Consider the following 22,441-nt stretch of genomic DNA (forward strand, 5'->3'; position numbering starts at 1 on the left):
GCCCCTTGCATCCAACCTCACAGGACCTCAGGAGCATTCAAGGCAATGATAGACAGGAAGGTACTAGCACTATGACTGGTAAGTGTGGGTGTTCAGAAATGTCCACAAGAAATAAATGCAGAGAATACCTGGATTCTCAGGTGAGGCACATTGGACAACAATAAGAATGTAAAACACAGGAAATAATGTGACATATTGGCTCTAGAGGCATCTGCAATGTCCTACTCTGTGACACAGGTAATAAAGAAGGGATATAAGCTTGACTTACCCAGATATAAATGTTAGCAGTCTAATCTTAACATAGCACAAGTAACTACAGCTCCCTTAAAAAGACTATTTATGACAAACATAGACAAATGGGACAGAATAAATAACTCAGAAATAAGACTGCACATCCACAACCATCTGATCTTTGACATACCTAACAAAAACAAGCAATGGGGAAAGGATTCCCTATTTAACAAATGGTGCTGGGAGAACTGGCTAGACATACGCAAAAAATTAAAACTGGACCCCTTTCTTACAAAAATTAACTCAGGATGGATTAAAGACTTAAATGTAAAACTCAAAACTATAAAAACCCTAGAAGAAAACCTAGGCAATACCATTCAGGACACAGGCATGGTCAAAGATTTCATGACGAAAACATCAAAAGTAATGGCCACAAAAGCAAAAATTGACAAATGGGATCTAATTAAACTAAAGAGCTTCTGCACAGCAAAATAAACTATCATCAGAGTGAACAGGCAACCTATAGAATGGGAGGAAATTTATGCAATCTATCCATCTACAAAGGTCTAGTATCCAGAGTTTACAAAAAAAACGTAAACACATTTATAAGAAAAAACCAATCCCATTAAAAAGTGGGCAAAAGACATGGACAGACACTTCTCAAAAGAAGACATTCATGCAGTCAACAAATGTATGAAAAAAAGCTCAACATCATTGATCACTAGAGAAATGCACATCAAAACCACAATGAGATACCTTCTCATACCAGTTACAATGGTGATTATTAAAAAGTCAAGAAACAACAGATGCTAGCGAGGCTGCAGAGGCTGCAGAGAAACAGGAATGCTTTTATACTGTTGGTGGGAATGTAAATTAGTTCAACCATTGTGGAAGACAGTGTGGTGATTCCTCGAAGACCTGGAACCAGAAATACCATTTGACCCAGCAATCCCATTACTAAGTACATACCCAAAGGAATAAAAATCATTGTATTATAAAGATACATCCACAAGTATGTTCATTGCAGTACTATTCACAATAGCAAAGACATGAAATCAACTCAAATGCCCATCAGTGATAGACTGGATAAAGAAAATGTGGTGTATATATATACCATAGAATACTATACAGACATAAAAAGGAGTGAGATCATGTCTTTGCAGAAACATGGATGGAGCTGGAAGCCATTAATCCTCAGCAAACTAACACAAGAACAGAAAACCAAACACTGCATGTTCTCACTAAACTTAAAAGTAGGAGCTGAACAATGGGAGCACATGGACACAGGGAGGGGAACAACCCACACTGGGGCCAGTCAGGGAGTTGGGGGAGGGAGAGCATCAGGAAAAATAGCTAATGCATGCTAGGCTTAATACCTAAATGATGGGTTGATAGGTGCAGCAAGCCACCATGGCACACGTTTACCTGTTTAACAAACTGCACATCCTGTACATGTACCCCAGAACTTTAAAATAAATAAAATTTAAAAATGAAAACAAATACTGTATATGGAAATATCTTATTCACTGAGACATTGGTGCCACCATCCTGGTCACCGGTAAGAGAGCCATCCCATAAGGAAGGGAGAGCTACGGCTGGAAGAAGCCATATTTCTGAAGACTCTATGGCATAGAGCTGCATTATCACCCTGGAACACAATAACCTGCAGATTTCACGTATGGGAAACAAAACTTCTCTAGTTTAACAGATCATTATCTGGGGATTTTCCTTTCTTCAGACTTCATTCTAAGTAGTAAATTTCCAACTCTTTCTAATCTCCTTAGCCTGCTTGGTTTTTCTCCACAGCACTTGTCACATGCTGAAATGACAGATTTATTTGTCTCAGTTTATTGTCTGACTTGTCCACTACAACACAAGCTTTAGGAGGGCAGGTCTATGAGTTCTCAGCTTCTAACAGCCCACAATGGTTCTGTTAATAGATTATGAAATTTCACGTATTGTTTTGACATAGTTCACTCCTTTACATACGAATCAACGGAAATACCAAGACTCCTCTCAATGGTGCTCCTTTTTTTCTCCCTTCCTCCATCTGGCTCCTTGAAAAACAGGTGCCATGATCTTGACCATTAGGAAGAAAGCCATAACATAAGGAAGGCTGGCCTATGACTAGAAGGTGCCTGGATCTTTACTCCTTGTATCCCAAGCACCTAAACTTCACTTCCAAATACATTTGACTCTGAACAACGTGGTTTGAACTGTGCAGGTACACTTATACACAGATTTTCTTCCACTTCTGCCACCCCTAGACAGCAAGACCAATCTCTCTGCTTCCTCCTCCTCAGCCTATTCAATGCAAAGATGATGAGAATGAAGACTTTAGGAGGATCCTCTCTTACTTAATAAAGTGCATACATATTTTCTCTTCCTTCTAATTTTCTTAATAACACTTTCTTTTCTTTAGCTTACATTGTTGTAAGAATAGAGTATATAATATGTACATAAAACATATGTTAATTGACTTTTTATATTACTGGTAAGGTGTCCAGTCAACAGTAAGCTATTAGTAATTAAGTTTTGGGGAGCTAAATTGTATGCAAATTTTCAGCTCTAGGGGCTGTCAGCCTCCCTAACTCTTGGGTTGTTCAAAGGTCAACTATAGTAGGCACTCAACAGCAATCTGTTTAATGAATGAGGGAACGAGACCCACAGTCTACAGAAAGGCTTCCGTCTCTAGGACTGAGGGTGGAGCATGCAGAAAGTTAAAGATGTGGATTTCCTAATTGGATTACAGTCAGTCTGTCTGGGGAAGCAATTAGGAATCAGAACAGTGCTGAGGGTTGTAAGTTTTTGCCCTCTGCTGGTGCATATGATTTGGACTCGCCTCTGTGAAGAAATAATCCTAAAATGGTCAAAATGACAGGAGACAAGAACAGGCAATGTCTCAGCAGAGAATGCACGAGACACAAAGCTGGTTAGGAGATGACTTGTCATCAAAAGGTAGACCAAATACTTATCTCTTCTCCCCATCATTGATCCATCAGAATTAATAGCAATGTATCAGGAAGGATTCTTCCCCAGGCCTGATGTTTCCTTACTGCGAATGGACCACAATTACCGTAACACTGGACTCTCCCAGCCTCTCACTTGCTCTTTCCCTGAGAGAGAGAGGAACTTGTCCAAGGCACCAGTGAGTGTGCAGGGCTTGGCCCAGCTCTGAGCTTCTTCCACTTTGGCATGAAAGGCCATGAGGCACTCTGCTTCCCCTGGTCTCCATGAGATGTGCCCTAGTGGCTGGTAGAGGAGAAGGGAAGCTGCTCTGACCCAGCGGTTGCCTTTGCCGTGGTAGATAAGTCTACCTAGTTCTGGCATTCTGTGTGAGCAAACCAGTCTGGCTAAAAAGCCTGGAGTCTGGCCTCCAACCCAACCCCTAGCAGTAATGAGGTGATAATGTGGCCTCCTTCTTTATTCCATTAGAACTTGGTTGCAGAAGACAGTATGCAATAGAAGGTTCTATAAACTACGGCCTGAGCTACCTGCTTGCATAAATACAGTTTAATACACAGCCATACACATTTGTTGATGTATTATCTATGGTGCTTTCATCCAGCACAGGTAGAGTTGAGTAGTTGTAACAGAGACCTAGGGCCTACAAGCTAAAATATTTTCTATCTGTCCTTTTACTGAAAAACCTTGCCAACTCCTGTTTGAGAATCTACAAGAGAATGGTAGAAAAGCGTATTGCCTCTAGTGCAATGCTTTCGGGTTCAAGAACAAAGGAAAAGTAAAAGACAGGCAGGATGCAATTTCAGCAAACACTGCTACACTTCCACATGCTAAAAAGCCAAGTGTCCAACTTAGGAAGCAGGTTCAAGAGAACTGAGCCTTCCTGAGATCTGCAGAAGGAAAGCAGAGGAAAACGAATGACAGAAGGACATCCCATCCCAGCAGTAAAAAGAAGTGCTAGAAAAATGCATTTCTCAGGGCCCAGAGCAGGAGCAAGCAGACAGTGGCCTGCAGTGCACACAGCAGAGGTCCGGGCTGGAAGGTGCAGCAGGTTCCCGCAATGGCAAGAGCAGCTTCAACAGGAGTCTGTTGAGGGTGATTTTGCAATCTTCGTAGGGCCAAGGGAGCAAATCAATTCCATCATAAAAAGCAGAAAAATCACTGTTGCACCATAGGATTGAGGAAAAGCTGCTAACAAACCATAGGACAGTGGAAGGCTTGTTACGGGACAGAACACACTCATGGGACACTGGACCAAGACACCTGATTCCCAAAGAGGAAATCCAAAATCAAAGGTTTCCAGTACGCAGGAAGGGAAAGAAAGCACCTCATATAAGACCTGGAGTGGTGGGTTTGTACTGTGTCACCCCAGGCAAACTGCAACTGTGCTTCCCAGGATCTCCTTCCCTGCTTGGTTGCAGGTTGAGGCAGTCCATGGAGACATCTGCAGGATGCCTGGCTGGTGCAAGTGAAGCACAGAGCTGAACTCTGAGGGCTGCGGGCAGAGGGCATCAGGGCTGCTACAGTGTGTGCACGTCCCCCCTGCTGCTACTCCACCTTCTAGACCACAGCTCTGACAGCTCCCACCACATCCCCTCTTTCCACTTCCCTAGGTCCTGGCCAGGAAGAATCACGCAGGGCTCTGTGGCAAAGAGCGGCAGCTTTGTGTATCACTCATGTGGCAGATTTGCAGGCAGCGAGAGGCAAAAGAGGGGTGCCATTTGTCCCCATGAGTGGCAGCTGGCTCTGGCTTCCCCTGCTTCACATCCTGCTGTTCTTTCTGACTGCTGCCTGCTGGCCTGTGTCAACTGCAGGCCCATCATCAGACACAGTGGCAAAGCCTTCCACAGACATTTTCACCAGCTCTCACCGTGGTGTCAAGTCTAATCCTTATAACAAGTCCCCCTTTCCATGTCATCTACAGTGCTTCTGCCTCCCTGGTCAAACCATGATGCACCTGGAGACAGGTGCTGTGTCTGCTGCCAGTATCTAAATGCTGCAAGGCAGCAACAATGTCTATGATTCCAGTTTCCCAAAGAAGAGACAATGGGAATGGTGGAATCTCCCTTCAAGCGGGAAGTGCATCATGCCAGAATGAACCTTTGCCTGGACTTCTTTCTCCTGATTCAGGTTCAGTCCACAGATGATGGACTCTCAAAGCCACACAACACCAGGCTGGCATCCCCTGACTAAATCCAAGGGGTCTCCATGCGCTCACTCCCTCAGACACTGTGGTCAGCAGAATAATCACTCTCCAAAGATGTCCACATTTGACGCCTCAGGACCTATGAATGGGCTCCTTTACATGGCAAAAGGGACTTGCAGATGGGATGAAGATAAAGCATCTAAAATGGGGAGACTAACATGGAGAGAATCCTGGATCAGCCAGGTGGGCACAATCTAATCACATGGGGCTTTAAAAGCAGAGAATCATTTCTGGCAGTGATCAGAGGAAAATGTGACTATGGAAGACTCATCAGAGATGCAACGTTGCTGGCTCTGAAGGCAGCGGAAAGGGGGTCATGAGCCAAAGAACGTGGGTAGCATTGGAAGCTGGAAAAGGCAAAGACATGGACTGTCCCCTAGAGTCTCCTGAAAGCAACACTGCCCCGGTGACAGTCAGATTGAAGCCAGGAGAGTCTGCGTCAGGCCTGTAACCCCTAGAACCGTAGGAAAATCAATCTGCCTTGTGTTAAGATGCTAAACGTGTGGTGAACTGTCATAGCAGCCACAGATGACCAATACAGACTCCACTGATGCCCTGCAGCACCCCCCGTGAGGGCTGGCTTCTGGGAACATGTCTGCCTAGGATACTTTCCCTTAAAGGCTCACAATGGCTTGCTTGCTACATTTGATGGGCAGGGGCCATTGCTCACACCTTTGAACAGTGAGAGGAGGGAGAGCTGACAATGCAATCATGCATCGCCTGAGGCCCTGAAAGTATGTGGCCAATTCCAGTGTGAGGTAGCCCTGAATTCAGGCTGCTGGAGGACCCAGGCCCCATAGAGGCACAAGAATCCCCCTGGCTGAGACTGTGCAAAATAAAAAATTGGGAGAAGATGATTTTTACACATTAGCTAACTTAAGAATTGTGGATTTTGAACTTTAACACACAATGGCAAGAGGTATTGATTATTTGACTTTAATTCCTTTGAACCTTAATGTCTTTAGACTTCAACATGAAAGTGGATTTAAACTTTGATTTTTAATTTCTCCATGGGAATTTGATATTTGGTGGGGTTCATATTAAAATTTGAAGCATCTCTACATTACTGGCATTTCATTATTGAAATGTCTCTATTCATTTTTATCTTCGGGATGTTGTTTAATCTTCTCAGAACCTCTAATGTGCTATGTTGGACAACATACCTGGACAATATTTGGAATAAGAAATAAAACTGGACTTAATTTTAAATCTTGGGAACATAGTAACCCTGAATTTGATTTAAATAATTTGCCCCTCTGACCCCTTTTGGTGCCTCTTGGTGTAATATACAAATTGCCCACCAGGAATTCCAGGTGATCCCCAAAAAGTGCCATCAAGACAGAAGAAGAGCTTTCTTGACAAACTGCTTAGCTCCTGCTCCAGGGAGAGGGGTTACGCCTCTGGGTGATCATAACAAAGAAGGTGAAAGAAAAATAGGCTGGGGATGTTAGTGGGAGAAATGCATTCCCTGTGTTCCAGTGTCTCCTTCCCTGCAGGTGCTTCATTAATGTTATACCCGAACTTCTGTTACATTAGCAAGGTCACTTGGCTAACAGACCTTAAAGAAGGCCTCCAGCCTGGCTCTGTCAGCAACAGAGATAATATCTGTAAACATATTTACACTTTGTTTTATCTTCAAAACTGTTCAGAGTTCACTGTATGAGTTCAGAACTGTATGAGCTCAGAACTCATACAGGACAGAAGATGTTATTTATCATGGACATAATGGAATAGAGAAGAGAATGGAAGGAGTAATTCAGACAAGAAATTTCATCACATTTCTGTAAGATACAAAACAGCCAGAGGTGAGCTGATAGATGGAGCTGAGGGAGAAGCCAGCATAGCCCAAGATACATACCTAGGGGATCCTATCCCAGGGAGGTGGCTGACTGTTCTGGCGGAACCCTAGGAAAGATTTGTCCTCAAGAGATGGCAGGAACCTGGGGTGCAGAAATGGGAAGACAAGCTAGAAAAGGGTGATTGAAAGGAAGTAGTCACCTTTCATTCTCCACTTCCACCTAGGTTGAAAGAATAGCCAGCAGACAGGAAAGTACTGTCCCCTTCCTCCAGGCCACACAAACAAAATAAACAACTCAGAAGAATCTCCAAGGAGATGGATTGCACTGGGGAGAACCAAAAAGGTACTGCGTATATCTGGGCCTTAGAGAAAAACCCTCCTCTTTAAAACACTTACAAGACTCCCCACTACAACAGTTCCCTCCCACCCACTCACCCTGAAGTGAAGCTTCACTGTGAACATGCTTCCCCGACATGCACAGAGCTCACAGAAACTCTATTTCACTATTTTAAAAATAAGCAGAAGATTGAGGACCACCACAGATTTGAAGTAAGCCTGCAAAATCAATGAAAAAGCCCACCATAAAAAAAGAAAAGCTGACAATGAAAAAAAAATTGAGATAATTCATGCTAAAGAGATAAAAACAAACAAGTTCTAAATAATATCCTTAGAGAAATTCAAAAATATTTTACATTCATAAAACAAAATAGGAGCTATTAAAAAACACAAAAGAGAATTCTTAGATTTTTTCTTTTCAAAAGATGATACCATCTTGGGCCCCTGGTAGTGGGAGCGTGGAAGTCACAGAAAAATTGGGGGAAAATAAACGTTGGATACTAGAGAATTCTTTCAGAACATATGATAAAAAGGCAAAGGGCTCCAAATTATATAAGAAAATACAAGAGAAATAATCCAAGAGGCTCAAAATCTGACTAATTTCAGAAAAAGAGGACAGAGGAAATGAAGACAAAGTAATTATTTTATAAAAGAAGAAGAAAATTTTCTGGCACTGAATAAGGTCATGACTCTTTAAACTGAAAATGTTCCATGATTTTTTTTAAAAAAGGCAACACCGCATATATCATGAGAGAATTTAATAGTATTAAGTCTAAAATTAAATTATAGAAAATATTCCTGAGAAAAATAATTTTCCATCTAGAATTGTGTATCTAGTAACCATCACTCATGTGTGAGGGTTAAAGACTTATTTTTTCAGAATTTAATCTCCTAAGCATCCCTTTTCAGGAACTTATAAGAGAGAAAAACGAGAGAAGAGGGCACAGGATCTTGGAAACAGAAGTTCTAATCCAGGATTGCCGTGCAGGTCTAGAGAGCAAAATCCAAATCCATCCCGAAGACAGAGGATTCTGGAAGGGACTTCTATGGAGAAAGGAGGGAATTAATGATGCCCAAAATGAAGGACAAGGTTAAGTCCTCAGCCTGACTCCTTAACTAAAAGGAAAGACCATCTGGATATGCGAAGCATCAGATGGACGAACACACTCTTCTCCTGAAGAAGTACAGTTCTCAAGACACATGCTTTCACCAAAATAACACTTATTTACTAAGTTCTATAGTTTACTAAAAACCATTTTATTATGATTTGTAAAGCATTCTGAAATCTTTAGTTGGGCATACTCAAAATTTTGGTCCACTATTTCCACATTTAGAGAGAGACAAATTACAGGAGTCAGGCCCAAAGGACGTGAAGGATTTCTAATCAAAGTTTATTTGCTTAGGAGCTTTTCAAGCAATGGCTGGCATACAATAGCTTCGACTGGATTTAAAAAAAAATTCTCATCATCATCTCATAGTAATTATTGCATAGGAAGAAAAGTATTTATTGCAAGACATAGCAGGCAGCAAAATATATTCTACTGTGAAGAGATAATTGCAGTGAAAACAGGCAGCTGTTTTTTTCAGCATGCATGTTTATGTGTTGGATGTAAATGTATGTAAACATGTCAGTTTTAACACTTTATCATTGTTTGAATAGTTTGTCGAGCAAAATTCAATACATAATTTAAAGCTTTGCAAGATCATTTCTTTCTTATTTATAATTTGGCACTCTTGACATCATAGGTTCTTCAGGATATACAGCTAGGTCTAATCTAAAATCTGGTTTATAAACTATGCTTTAGTTTTTTAAAAATCACTAAAATTGTTCTTTTGAATATTTGTTTATAATACATCCTAGTCTACAAATAAGTAAGAAATTCAAAGGGAGACCTCACCCTGCCTTCCCATGTAATTTTTTGTTCAACATTTGTTCTCATCCACGAGATAATAGGCAGAAAAGTGATCAGAAAAATTCCCCTGTATCGCGGGGCTCCTGTAACGTACTGAGTCATTATTCTTCGCTGAGTTCTGTATTAGATCCACGGGAGAATTGCAAAGGAAGTAAGGGGTATAGTTGTTACACTTAGATCATCGTTTTGTTTAATTCATGCATGGATATCTGACCTAATTCCTAAACAGATTTGCAGCGGCTCCTTGTGACAACAGACGTGAAGCCAGCCTTTCTTCTTGTACACCCTACTCCACCTCTCAGAGTCAACCACTCCCTTGCTGCTCATCTAGCAAGTTCCTAAAACGTGGTCTTGTTTGTCAGGTCTATCGCTTTAAATATTTAGCAGCCAGTGCTGCACATACCTGACCATTCAGATCAGAGCCTCACCCTGCAGTGGGCACTGCTGTAGGCATCTCTGTGGCGGCACTGTGTGGTCAACTGAGGGCATCTCAGGCTTGGTCAACAGAATCCAAGCTTTGTCTGAGGTGAATTCCTTTTGCCTCATTTTGCTTTTGCTTTAGGCGATGAAGCTGGCTTTGGCTTGATTTACATCAGTGAGGCAATGTCTGTGCAGAAGTCAGCTGAGTCCTGCAGGTTTCCAGGCCCCCTCAGGCTTCTGTCAGTAAGGAAACTCAGAAGGCTTTGTCTAGAGCCAATCACTAGACTGGCTTACAGTAGCAATTGCTTCCACACTAGAATGTTCTCCTAGATACTCTCTTCCAATTTCCTTTACTAGAGTGGAAGCTTGGCCAAGGGGCTTGTGGATTTTCTCAAGAATCCATGATGACGACTTCAGAAACCACGAACTTCAGCTTGTCAACACGTTCTGATATGTTATTCTTTGAAAAAGGTGAAACTGATGGCTGAAGTTCAGCCAAGCACAATATGAACATGCTTCTGGAAAGGCAGAAAACATCTATTGAAGTAACAACCACTGTACTTCTTAATGGATGTGGCTATCACGGCATTTCTTCTAGGAGGAGACACAGAGAGAGCCTCAAACTCCCAGCATATGCTGATGAAAACACAGTGGGACCAAACATGATAGTGGGTGCAAATCTCCTCCTTCTTAAAAGAAGTGGAGGAAGAGTGTATCCTCTCCATACATCAAGCAAGCATCATTCCTACAGCTCGTGTTTCACCAGGAAAAGAAAAAAGAGGTTATGTCTTTGGTTTTCCAAATGGGGCTCACATAGGAATTTCTGATGTTGCCCTGGCACATGTGAACGGCTGACACCCAGAAGCTGTCAGAAGCGATGTTGAAGGCAATGGAGTCGACAGCGGTCAGTTCTTTATAGCTGCTTCAAATGGCAGCACAGGATAAGATATATACTGCAGAAGATGTCATGTGTCAGGGGTATGGCATTTCCATTCTGTTTTAAGCCATCATTCATCTCAACCTTTGGCATGTGGCTGAGTTTCTTTGGCAATCAGGGAAGCCACCACAGAGGGGTTCTTCTAGACAATGAATTTTGTGTTGGAGCAAATTCAAATTTTAGTCAAATCCAATTCTTCTCAAATCATAAATGAATCCACACAGTGTACACAGAAGGCGCTCTGCTGGTCTTCATTTCTTATGGCTCCATGTATCTGTTGGTGGAGTCTTACTGCACAGAAGCCTCCTGTCCCCATCACATGCACTGAGCTCTTCCTTTTGCAGGCAGTTCCAACTTAAGCACAACCCACAAATATAAGGATGGGTGTTCAGAACCATAATGGTAGGAAATACTTTCAGTTACATAACTCACCCCTAAACTATCATAGACATCATACTGCGTAGATAAAAACACTTTTACTTTCCCTGACTCGTGTCTTCCCACATTAGTTTGGTGTGAAACATTGCTTTAGTAGTATGGTAATTCTTAACAATTATTATTTTTTCCACAAAGACGATTTTCTACTTATGGAAAGACAAAACAAAAGAAAAAAAACCAATTTGCATCTAGTTCTAATGTAACTAAGAGTGAGAAAGAAATGTGACAGTAATCTCAAAGAGTGTACATTTAAGAAAATACACGAAAGTTGGGAGTCTTGACCCAGAACTGGACAAATATTTGTGACTCTCTAGCTTGAATAATGTATTTTCTTAAAAAATACATTTTCATCTACTTTATCAGCATAGCTCCAAGGAAAATTTAGAGTTAAGACAGAAGGTCGATTGAATCACAGATAATTAAAAGATCTTTTTAGACAGTCAACTATGCAATCCATTTGCTAAATACTTGCTGATGGGGTACTTTTTGATGAACTGAAAACCAAATATCACCTCGAACGGTAGTGAGCATGATTAAGATGAGTAAGCAGCAGAGTACTTTGAAATGCTGTATTGAGGCCACCTGGGCCATTAGTACTCCAAGTAACACTGCATATTTAAAAGGGAGGGATGACAGCTCATGGCTAACACTGACTGTGTTCACATGTATTCCACATATGTGCCATACGTTTTACAGGGTCTCATTTCTTAAACCCTCATGACCATAGTGTGGCTACTATAATTATCTCTATTTCACAAAACCCAAAAGTCCTACAATCATGGAAAAGCTTTCATGTTCACTTTTTAAAAATTCCTTAATATGTAATAATTGTGACTTTTAATAGACATGAATATTTCATTCAAAAAATTAACTGCTAAGTAGGATAAGCTGTCTGTTGTTAACCACACTAGAAACCAGAATATATACCTTATTAGCAAAAACTGACACACCTTGTCCTTTGATCAATTATTATTAATGCTATTCTAACAAAGAGCCGTGGGTATTGTACGACCCTCAACTACTTCTAAATCCACTGACAAAAACTGATTATGATCACAGAATTTTAGTGAGGGTTACATTTCCTGGATTATTGAACATGATCAATCCATGCGTGTCGCATCTGATACCATTTTCTTCAGTTGTTTACTCATTTGAAAACACATATTGAGACTGCCTACGTTATTAGACCGCCACAATATTTATTTGATTAGTACATTTACCTCTGTGTTGGATAACGGAACGTTTACCTTGAGATAAAATATAATAATTTAATAATGATTCTAACCTGTGACCAGCTCCCGGATCTCCAGGTCAGTCGTCTTGCGGAGTAACCTCACCAGTGCTGGGATGCCACCACAGTTTTTCAGGGCAATTTTGTTATCATCGTTAGCCTTCCCATACACCAGGTTTCTCAGAGCTCCACAGGCACTACGGTGGACTTCGGTCATCCGATGATCCAACAGGTCCACCAGGAGCTGGATGCCTCCTTGTCTCCTTATCTGAAAGAGCAAAGAACACCACTTTTGCTTTACAGTGTAAGGTTTCCCTACCTACCCCAAAACATGTTTTTCATATAAAGTATCTGCTAACAATTAATTGCACCAAACTGAATTAAGGCATACAAAAGGAAACGGAAAAAAAATAAATAAGTGTTTGCTTTATATTTGATTGCCTGTATTTGCTTTAATACCCTACCAATAACAATCCAAATGTACTTCTTTCAAACCATAGAATTTGGGAAAGGTGATTTTAACTTCATAATGAGTGCCTTAGACATTTCTCTATAAAATATGCCACATCCTCATGGATGAAGCACATGAAGGAATAAAAGGCATTAGAGTGATCCTCATTCCCCAGGCTTATTAAATTTAACCACTGTCTTAAAGGGCTGCAGGAATGATGTACAAAATGTTAAAATTATGCTTAATAGGGATATGCTCTAAACATTTCAAAGGAACCAGAAGCGAAATGAGAGACTGGAAGAACTGACACGAGGAGTTTTATCTCAGATGACCCGCGGAAATAAGAATGTTTCTTACATGAGAGACAGAACACGTGAGGCCAAGGGACGCTATGCTTAATTTAGGTATTTGATTCAACAACAACAAAACCACTGTATATTTTACTCTTCTTTTTATCAAAAGAAAATTTTAATCTTTTATAAGTAAATGCAAAATATTTTTGCTGTGTATTTCGAGATGCATGTTCTCCTGGTTGCCCTTTGATTTGGGGCACAATTTAAAATTTAAATTAGAAATGAAATAAAGTGGCTACTTAACACACAGGCTATTTCACAGGGTTTTCATTAGCAAAGCTGCATCTGAAAACTTTTGCATGTATATGGAAAAAGAGCATGATTCATTCAGGAATACTCTTCTCCTATACTGTATGCTTCAGAGTTCTTCAGGGATCGAAGGATTGGCATCTTCTCTACTTAATTTTTTGATTACAGAAAAACTCATTCATGTCACAGATGTGCCGGGACACCTGGCTACAACTCCGGCCTCTTTCTTTTTTTTTTTTTTTTTTTTTTTTTTGTTGAGACAGGCTGGAGTGCAGTGGCGAGATCTCGGCTCACTGCAAGCTCTGCCTCCCGGGTTCACGCCATTCTCCTGCCTCAGCCTCCGGAGCAGTTGGGACTACAGGTGCCCGCCACCTCGCCCGGCTAATTTTTTGTATTTTTGGTTGAGGCGAGGTTTCACCGTGTCAGCCAGGATGGTCTCAATCTCCTGACTTCGTGATCCGCCCACCTCGGTCTCTCAAAGTGCTGGGATTACAGGCATGAGCCACCGCGCCAGGCCATCCCAAGGCTCTTTGAATAGTGCCCAAGTGCTGCTCTCTCTGTGAGGTGACTCTAACCACACAGTTTGAAACTGCACTTGGAACCACACCCTCACCCCAAGCCAGCATTCTTGTTTATCTTCAAGTGCTATTGAATTCTTCATAGGACTTGTCATGTTCTAACTTATTTGTTATGTTTATCATTATCCTCTGTCTTCTCCTATAAGGATGCTTGTTCTGGGAGGAAAAGTGTTATATATCCCTATCCCTAAAACCAGTGCAATGCCAGACACATCATAAATATTCATGAAATATTTGTCAAATGAATGGAGAGGGTTAATATATTACTTGCTATGTTGGTGTTTCTCAGCTTTGCTAAAATAGTATTTTCAAAATGAAGAAATATCTCTCTTTAAAGACAAAAAACAAACACCTCTTTTGTGACCAGCCAGGGATGTATCCAGAGGCGTCAGCCCTGCAGCTCTTCCAACCCAGCTTACAAACAAAATAGAGCATGCTTCATTCATACAGGGTGGCCTCTGATGATTCTGAATATGCCTACAGGAATTATTTTCATTCATCAGCAAATGAAAGCAGAAAAAGGGGAAATCCTCAGAGCACTCTCAGACTCTAAATCCCTAACTTTGAAACCATGAATGCAGCGTTTCACATACGGCACCTCCACAGGAACATGATAGGGAAGGAAGAGGGAGGGATGTAGAGGGACAGTGTAGTTGAGGGGGTTATGGTTGCCCATCCTGAGGGTGGTGACAGCACCTGGGTATGAGAGACTCAAGGATCTTTTGGGTCAACTAAGGAAAGAGAAAAAGAAGTGGGAAACAACTCTGCCCAACTTACAGTTCTACCCACAGCTTGCTCGACACCTGCCCAAGAGAGATGATGTCTGTATTCCTATATAGGTGTGTCTTGTTCATGCACCCAGATTATAAGCACACCCACTTTATCACAGTGCTTGAGAAGGGATATTCCACTTGTACAAAAAAAGGTTAAACTATGAGTGTCACTTTCTCTTTGTGTGTATATTTGCCCATCTGTGATTTAGTTCAAAGTTCTCTGAGTTTAGTTATTTAAACAATAATGAAACCATTGAAAAGAGATAATAAATCCATTCTTACAGTGAATCTATTAGTTATATATGAAAAACAGATGGCATCATCAATCAATCTATGCATTTTATTCATATTTATATATTTTAGCAATACTGGATGTTATAATTAATATGCCTAATTTATTATATTTCCAATTCATACGATTTAATGAATTAAGTGATTAAAATATTCCAAAACATTAAAGGGAAAATGAATTCAAACTGAATGCCGCATGAATTCTTAATGCTAAAATGAAAACACAATGTTTTCAGTATGGCCCTAATTAATGCCATATACCCAAATTTATAGTGAGATTTTTGGTTCAATTTTAATCTATTTAGATAAACATAAATAAGTCAATTAACCTTTTTCTTTTGCTCTTATTTGGGGTCACCAGATACTCTATATAAAAACTTGTTTTCTTGGGATTGAATTTTATCTAAGAATGTGAGAATCCTGAAGCCAAACATTACTCAGAGTTAAAATGTAAATGGCCACATGTGTGAAATGGGATGGCCAGGTCCTTGGTTCTCCCTCCTCCTGCTGCAGCCTCCCCTCTCCCATCAGGACCAGAAGGGAGGCCCTGACATGGACTCCAGTCCTCTTGCTTCTGGTGGCTGTGCACGGCTCTGATGCTATCCTCTTCACTTTCCCTCTATTTTGCTTTTCTCCAGGACCCTTCCTTCCTCCAATTTCTTTCTTTCTTTCTTTCTTTCTTTCTTTTTTTTTCTGAGATGGAGTTTTGCTCTTGTTGCCCAGGCTGGAGTGCAATGGCACGATCTCGGCTCACTGAAACCTCTGCCTCCTGGGTTCAAGCAATTCTCTTTTCTCAGCCTCCTGAGTAGCTGGGATTATAGGCGCATGCCACCATGTCTGGCTAATTTTTGTATTTTTAGTAGAGACGGGGTTTCATCATATTGGTCACCCTGGTCTCGAACTCCTGACCTCAGGTGATCTGCCTGCCTTGGCCTCCCAAAGTGCTGGGATTACAGGCGTGAGCCACCGCACCCGGCCCCTTCCTCCAATTTCTTGCACCCAATCCATCTACCAGTTTCTTCTGGTACCTAACATGAAATCTTTCCAAACTTCCAAACAAACCTGTTTTAAACTCTTAAAATGTACAACTTTCTGAAAACCTATCAGAAGAAACTTGTCTTACTTGAAATGGCACCTTTATTTATTCTCCCCAAAAATGACGAGCTGTCTAGTTCCAATTTATCCCCCTAGTCGATCATTCCACATCCAGCAAGCTGAGCCCAGGTTTTTGTTAACATATGATCATTGCAGGTCAGTCTACCCTCTCCTCACATTATTTATTTAATCATCTTCCTGCAGAATTGTTTTTGTTTTGTTTTGTTTTGTTTTTCTTTCAGACAGAGTTGCGCTCTGTCACCCAGGCTGGAGTGCAGTGGCGTGATCTCGGCTCACTGAAACCTCCACCTCCAGGGTTCAAGTGATTCACTTAGTAGAGATGAGGTTTCACCATGTTGCCCAGGCTGGTCTTCAACTCCTGGGCTCAAGCGATTTATCCACCTCAGTCTCCCAAAGTGCTGGGATTACAGACGTGAGCCACTGTGCCAGGACTCATGCAGAATTTTTTAAAAGTCAAATCTTGGAAGATTTTAGGTTTCATAGCATTAAAGTCAATAAAATGCTAGTTAATGTATATCTTATATTTATATATAATTCAACAATAAAATAAGATGCACTCAAAGAGTGCCTGTCACAAGGTAGTAAGTGAATAAGTATTTATCAGATGAATGGTGCAGCTGGTTGTCAGATATTTGTTTCTCTCTCTTTCTTTCTCTTGCTCTCTCTCTCTCTCTCTCTCTCTCTCTCTCTCTCTCTCTCCTTTTTAGAGCAGGTTTAGGTTCACTGCAAAATTGAGCAGAAAGGTCAAAATTCTCATGTACTCCCTTTCCCCACACAGGCACAGCCTCCCCTACTATCAAAGATCTGCACCCTAAAGGTACATTTGTTACACTGGATGAATCTACATTGACACATTGTTATCACCCAAATTCTACAGAGTTCAATAGTCCAAAGTAACAATAGGGTTCATTTCTGCTGTACCCTCTATTCTTAATAAATGTACAATGACATGTATCCTCCATTATAGTTTCATACAGAATAGTTTCACTGTCCTAAAAAATCCTCTGTGCTTTGCCTATTTATCCCTCCTTCTCCACTGACCCTTGGCAACCACTGATCTTTTTACTGTTTCCATGATTTTGCCTTTCTAGAATTTCAAATAGTTGGAATCACATAGGATGTAGCCTTTTCAGATTGTCTTCTATTAGTAATATACATTTAAGGTTTCTCCATGTCTTTGCTAGATATCTCATTTCTTTTTAGTGTTGAATGTTGAATAATATTCCATTTTCTGGATGTACCACAGTTTATTTATTCATTCATCTACTGAAGGACATCTTGGTTGCTTCCAAGTTTTGGCAACGCTGTATAACATTGCTATAAACATTTGCATGCAGGTTTTTGAGTAGACGTAAGTTTTAAATTTCTTTAGTAATACCAAGATGTGCCATTGTTGGATCACATGATAAAAGTATGTTTAGTTTGTAAGAAACTGCTATATATTCTTTCAAAATGGCTGTTCCATATTCCCATCAGCAGTGAACGGGAGTTCCTGTTGCTCTACATCCTCCCTAGCCATTTGGTGCTGTCACCTTTTGCATTCATTCTGGTCATTCTGATAGGTGTATAGTGGTGCCTCATTGTGTCTCCTTCTCTTTTAAGACTACCTGTGTGGTTCAGATTTATTTACATTCATACAAATGATTAAAATGGAAACAATGAATGTTGAAATACATACGGGGAAATGATAGCGTCATTTGAATCTGGACTGAACAATTCTCATGTCTGCTACTTTCCTGGACCTGATAAAATTGGACAGTGGCCAGAAGGGACCTTTCATACATGACCTGAATAGACGGTCTTAAACTCATTTATTAAGTGGTTCTTTGACAGATGATTGACTTTAGTCAGTTGTTCCTGTGTCAATGCCTCACATTTATTTTTCTGCTTAGGTGTGCAATTCAGGAATCTAGATGGCAAGAGTAATCTATAAGGAGTAAGGGAGGTGGAGGGTGGTAAACCCCATCCCCAGGGGAAACAAAAGATGAATTAACCAATCAAATAAGGCAAAACTATGCCCTACTGCCTGTCTTTGGTTTGGTTTGGTTTGGTTTTTAGGTTGTTTACAGTGAGGGCATTGTTAAGCCCAATGGATAATCTCTGGGGAATGAGCACTAGAATGCATTCCCAGTTTGCACCAGGGAAGAATAAAAATGGCTTTCACACCTTTGCCCTAAAATCCACTGCTTCAAAGTATGTTTACAATTTAAACTCAAGAACTGAGAGTATCTAAAAATCATGCAAGAAAAGGATGCAGTGGGTTTCTTCTTTGCCTTTTCCTTACAAGGTAGAATATATCCAAGACTTTTAAATCAGAAAACAAATGGATAAGTAATTAAACTATACACAAGAGAAATGCAAGTAATGCAATAGTACCTATTGCAAAAATAGGGCCTCATCACCAAAGGATTTGTTACTCTTAACATAATCTACATATAGTGACAACAGCATATATTTGCCAATGAATTAGCTATTATCATTAAACTGGTATCAACATCAATGAATAATTTATAGCATATTCAATTACAGCAGTGTTCAGATATTTATGACAGTCTTCATAAAAATGTAATGATAATGATGATGTATAGTGGATAAAAAATACTTTAAACAGCTTGCAACAGAATTCCTCTTGGGAGGCATCTGTCTTTATTTAAAAGAAAAAATACTATGACAAGTTGCTTAGAGGATAGTGAGACCCTGAGGGCATGGCCTACCGGGCAGTCAGGGCAACAGAAGAGATTGCTTGCCTGCTCTGCATTTGCAAAAGGGAGGGATTTGGAGCTAGGGACAGAAGACAGAAAAGGCTGGAGTAGCTTTTGTCAACCTATTATTTGGTGAGACAAGGGCCTCAAAACAGGTAAGGACCTGGGTATGTGCTGCTATTCCTTTCAGGAATCTTTCATTTTAATAAAATGGATATATCTTTGGGCTTCTGGGTTCATGTTGAAAGAAACCAGGCTGTGCCTGAGACTCAAAGTAAAATTTAATAATAGTATGCAAGACTATCACTACATACTATATATATGTATAGTATATCATAAATATATATACACACACATATAGAGAGCATATATACACACACACAAACTATGGATACTATGTACTATAGTACTTATTTTCTTTAGATACTTATGAAAACTCAAATCCCAATGTCTGAGAACGGGTTTATAGAAAGAGTTGATTAAAAAGAAGATAAGGGAATGCAGTGATTTTTTTACTAAATTTTCAATTAACTGTTACTTTTCCATGGTGCAGGTTTTGAAAAAGCTTTCTTAAGTGATATAATTATTACACACTCCTTTTTAATATTAAGAATTTCAATAATTTTCTCAGCTTATAAGCTAATGGAAGATACAAAGTTTGTGGATCCCAAACCAGACGATTAACCAGATGTATGTAGAAAGTGCAAAGTTATCAGTCTGTAAAATGCACATTTTACCTCACTGAGTTTCAACCCTTACTTTTATTACAAAGCCAGTTAAACAACCAATGTTTCCATAAAATCTGAACTGAGGTATGTCCATGTAGCTGTCTCTGAGTAATACCGAAGTATATTTCATAAAGGTCATAATTTTTTAGTAGAAATTATTTTTGAGAATCTCTCTCTCCCTCCAGTTGTATGAAACAGCCTGTGTTCTCCATTCGATAGGGGAACCAAGATGAGTAATGTTTCTTAATCAATTGTGTTTTCGAGAGAAAGCATGTTGCAGTGATTGGAGGTGCTACCTCAGACCTAGGTTCAAATCAGATCTTAAAACCGATGTCCCCCAGGTAAGTTACTTAAATGCCTGTGAAGCATGAACAAAGTGTGAACCTACCTCATAGGTTGTCTTCAGGATTAAATGAGATTTCAAAAGTGAATTGATTAACAAAGTGCTCAGAAAACATTATATATCACAGAACTATCTACTATATCAACTTTTTAAATGATATTCTTAATTGCTTTCCTACCTGGCCAAAATATAAATTAATTTAATAAAATGTTGATACGTGATAGTGAAAGGAATACAATTTAGGGTTTAACTTTATAAATTGGATTTAGGATGTAAACCGTATATATTGAATAGATCTCTTGCTAACTGTGAGACGAGCAGTGAAGTCTTCTGGGAATGAAGCAGGCTTGGAGGTCAAATGCACCTCAAAGCTGTTTTTTTTCTGGCAACTGTTTTTCTGAGAGCAGACACCCTCCAAAAACACACTTGGGAGTCCTCAGAATTGCTGAACACTGTAAGTGAGTTTCAACTTTACTCTTTAAGTGCACCCAGGAAAGACCTCTGTGTGTTTTTTTTAAACACGAAAAATTTCAAGTGATTCGAGTTTCTTTTCGAAAGACACCACTCAGGAAATGTGATCTTGATAAGTCTAATGGCTTCTATCACTTGGTGTAAATTTTGAGCTGTCCTTGCAGATACTGAATGCAAAAAATCACAAAGCATTGACAATTACGAAGAAAGCCTCCAGTAACTCTTACTGCATTCTAACTAAACTCCAACGTGACTTTTTATTTCCACATTTAGATATTTCATGATGCTAATATCCCATGATTTTCTCTAAATTACAAAGTCTTGATGAACCCAGACTAGAAAGCACCTAAGAAATTCTAGGGCCTGGAATAACTTGAATAACTGCTTTCCTTGAATAACTTTGTAACATCATCAGTCAGAGGCAAATATTGTGTGTGAGTGCAGGGTGGATTTCTCCTCCTAAGACCATGCTCCCAGGTTTAGAGGCTACACTTACACTTATTCTCTCTCTCTCTGACTACTATCCTATCTCTGTAGATCTGTATACACAGTCTATTCAAGCAGATGTATGTTCTACTTCACAACAGGAGATTTAATCTATTGGATGTTTCATAAGAGTATATGCTGCATATATGCCATGGAACACTATGCAGCCATATAAAAGGATGAGTTCATGTCCTTTGCAGGGACATGGATGAAGCTGGAAACCATCATTCTCAGCAACCTAACACAGGAAGAGAAAACCAAACACTGCATGTTCTCACTCATAGGTGGGAGTTGAAGAATGAGAACACATGGACACAGGGAGGGGAGCATCACACACCGGGGCCTATTGGGGGTTGGGGGCTGGAAGAGGGATAGCATTAGGAGAAATACCTAATGTAGATGATGGGTTGATGGGTGCAGAAAACCAACATGGCACGTGTATACCTATGTAACAGACCTGCACGTTCTGTACCATGTATCCCAGAACTTCAAGTATTTAAAAAAAAAAAAAAAAAAAAAAAGAATACATTCAAGGCCTCATATTATTTGAGTTTATTACATCAATTACATATAGTTAGTACCATATCCTAAAACAAATATTCACTGTTTATAAAGATGGACATTGTTTAAAATATTTAAAGATGGATGGTGAGGGCTGACACCTTCTTTCTCTCTCACTTCTCTGAATTCTGATCTTTTGGCTTCTTTTATGTGTTGCTGGACAGCTCTCATCCTCCCCAACTGATTAAGCAGAGGTCTCTCCTTTGGGGCCTGGACTAGATTTCCTTGCCTGGACTCCAAATCCACCACTAGCCTTTGTTACTGGCTTTAGCTTTGTAAGTCCTTGCTTCACAGCTGACTGAGCAGACTATTTGAGCTTGAACTTGACTCTGAGAAAACCTGCCACTACTATGGCATTTAAGCAACTTAACATTAGAATGATCTTCATTTTTAATCCATAATAAAGTGAAGACACTGGTTACCAGCCTTATTATTTAACTTTGTTGTGGATGTGATGGTCAATAGAGTAAAACTGAAAAACTGAAATAAGAAGGTGAGTCATTTGGAAAAAAGACTCACGATTATCAAGATTGATTAAAAAACCTTTTGGAATTAATTGGAAAATTCAGTAAAATACTAGCTTAAAATTTTAAAAATGAAAGCTTCCTCATGGATATATATAAAAATTCATAATTTTCTTATATACTAAAAATAATTGGTCAGAGTATTAAGAGAAAATTATTCCATTCAGAAAAGCAACTTGATACAGAAAATACTTAGGAAATAAATATATTATGAATTGAGAAGTTTCTGTATGAAGAAAATGACATGTATTGACTGAAATACATAAAAGCAGATGTGAATAAATGTAAACGGACTATCACATTCCTTCAGTATTATAAAGATTTCCATTGGTTTCTAGATT

At 39.8% G+C, this 22,441-nt stretch overlaps 1 protein-coding gene across 7 annotated transcripts in view; it reads right to left on the reverse strand.

Moving 5' to 3' along the window:
* Positions 1-22,441, reverse strand: part of CTNND2 (catenin delta 2) — a 943,187-nt gene that overhangs the window by 213,541 nt on the left and 707,205 nt on the right. For all 7 annotated transcript variants that reach the window (XM_010356592.2, XM_030927650.1, XM_010356588.2 and 4 more), the window contains one exon: positions 12,529-12,742. In XM_010356592.2, the coding sequence (XP_010354894.1) occupies positions 12,529-12,742 (214 nt within the window). The remainder of the gene's footprint in view (positions 1-12,528; positions 12,743-22,441) is intronic.

The sequence above is a fragment of the Rhinopithecus roxellana genome, chromosome 3 (genome assembly GCF_007565055.1).
Source record: "Rhinopithecus roxellana isolate Shanxi Qingling chromosome 3, ASM756505v1, whole genome shotgun sequence".
In the NCBI taxonomy this organism is placed as follows: domain Eukaryota; kingdom Metazoa; phylum Chordata; class Mammalia; order Primates; family Cercopithecidae; genus Rhinopithecus; species Rhinopithecus roxellana.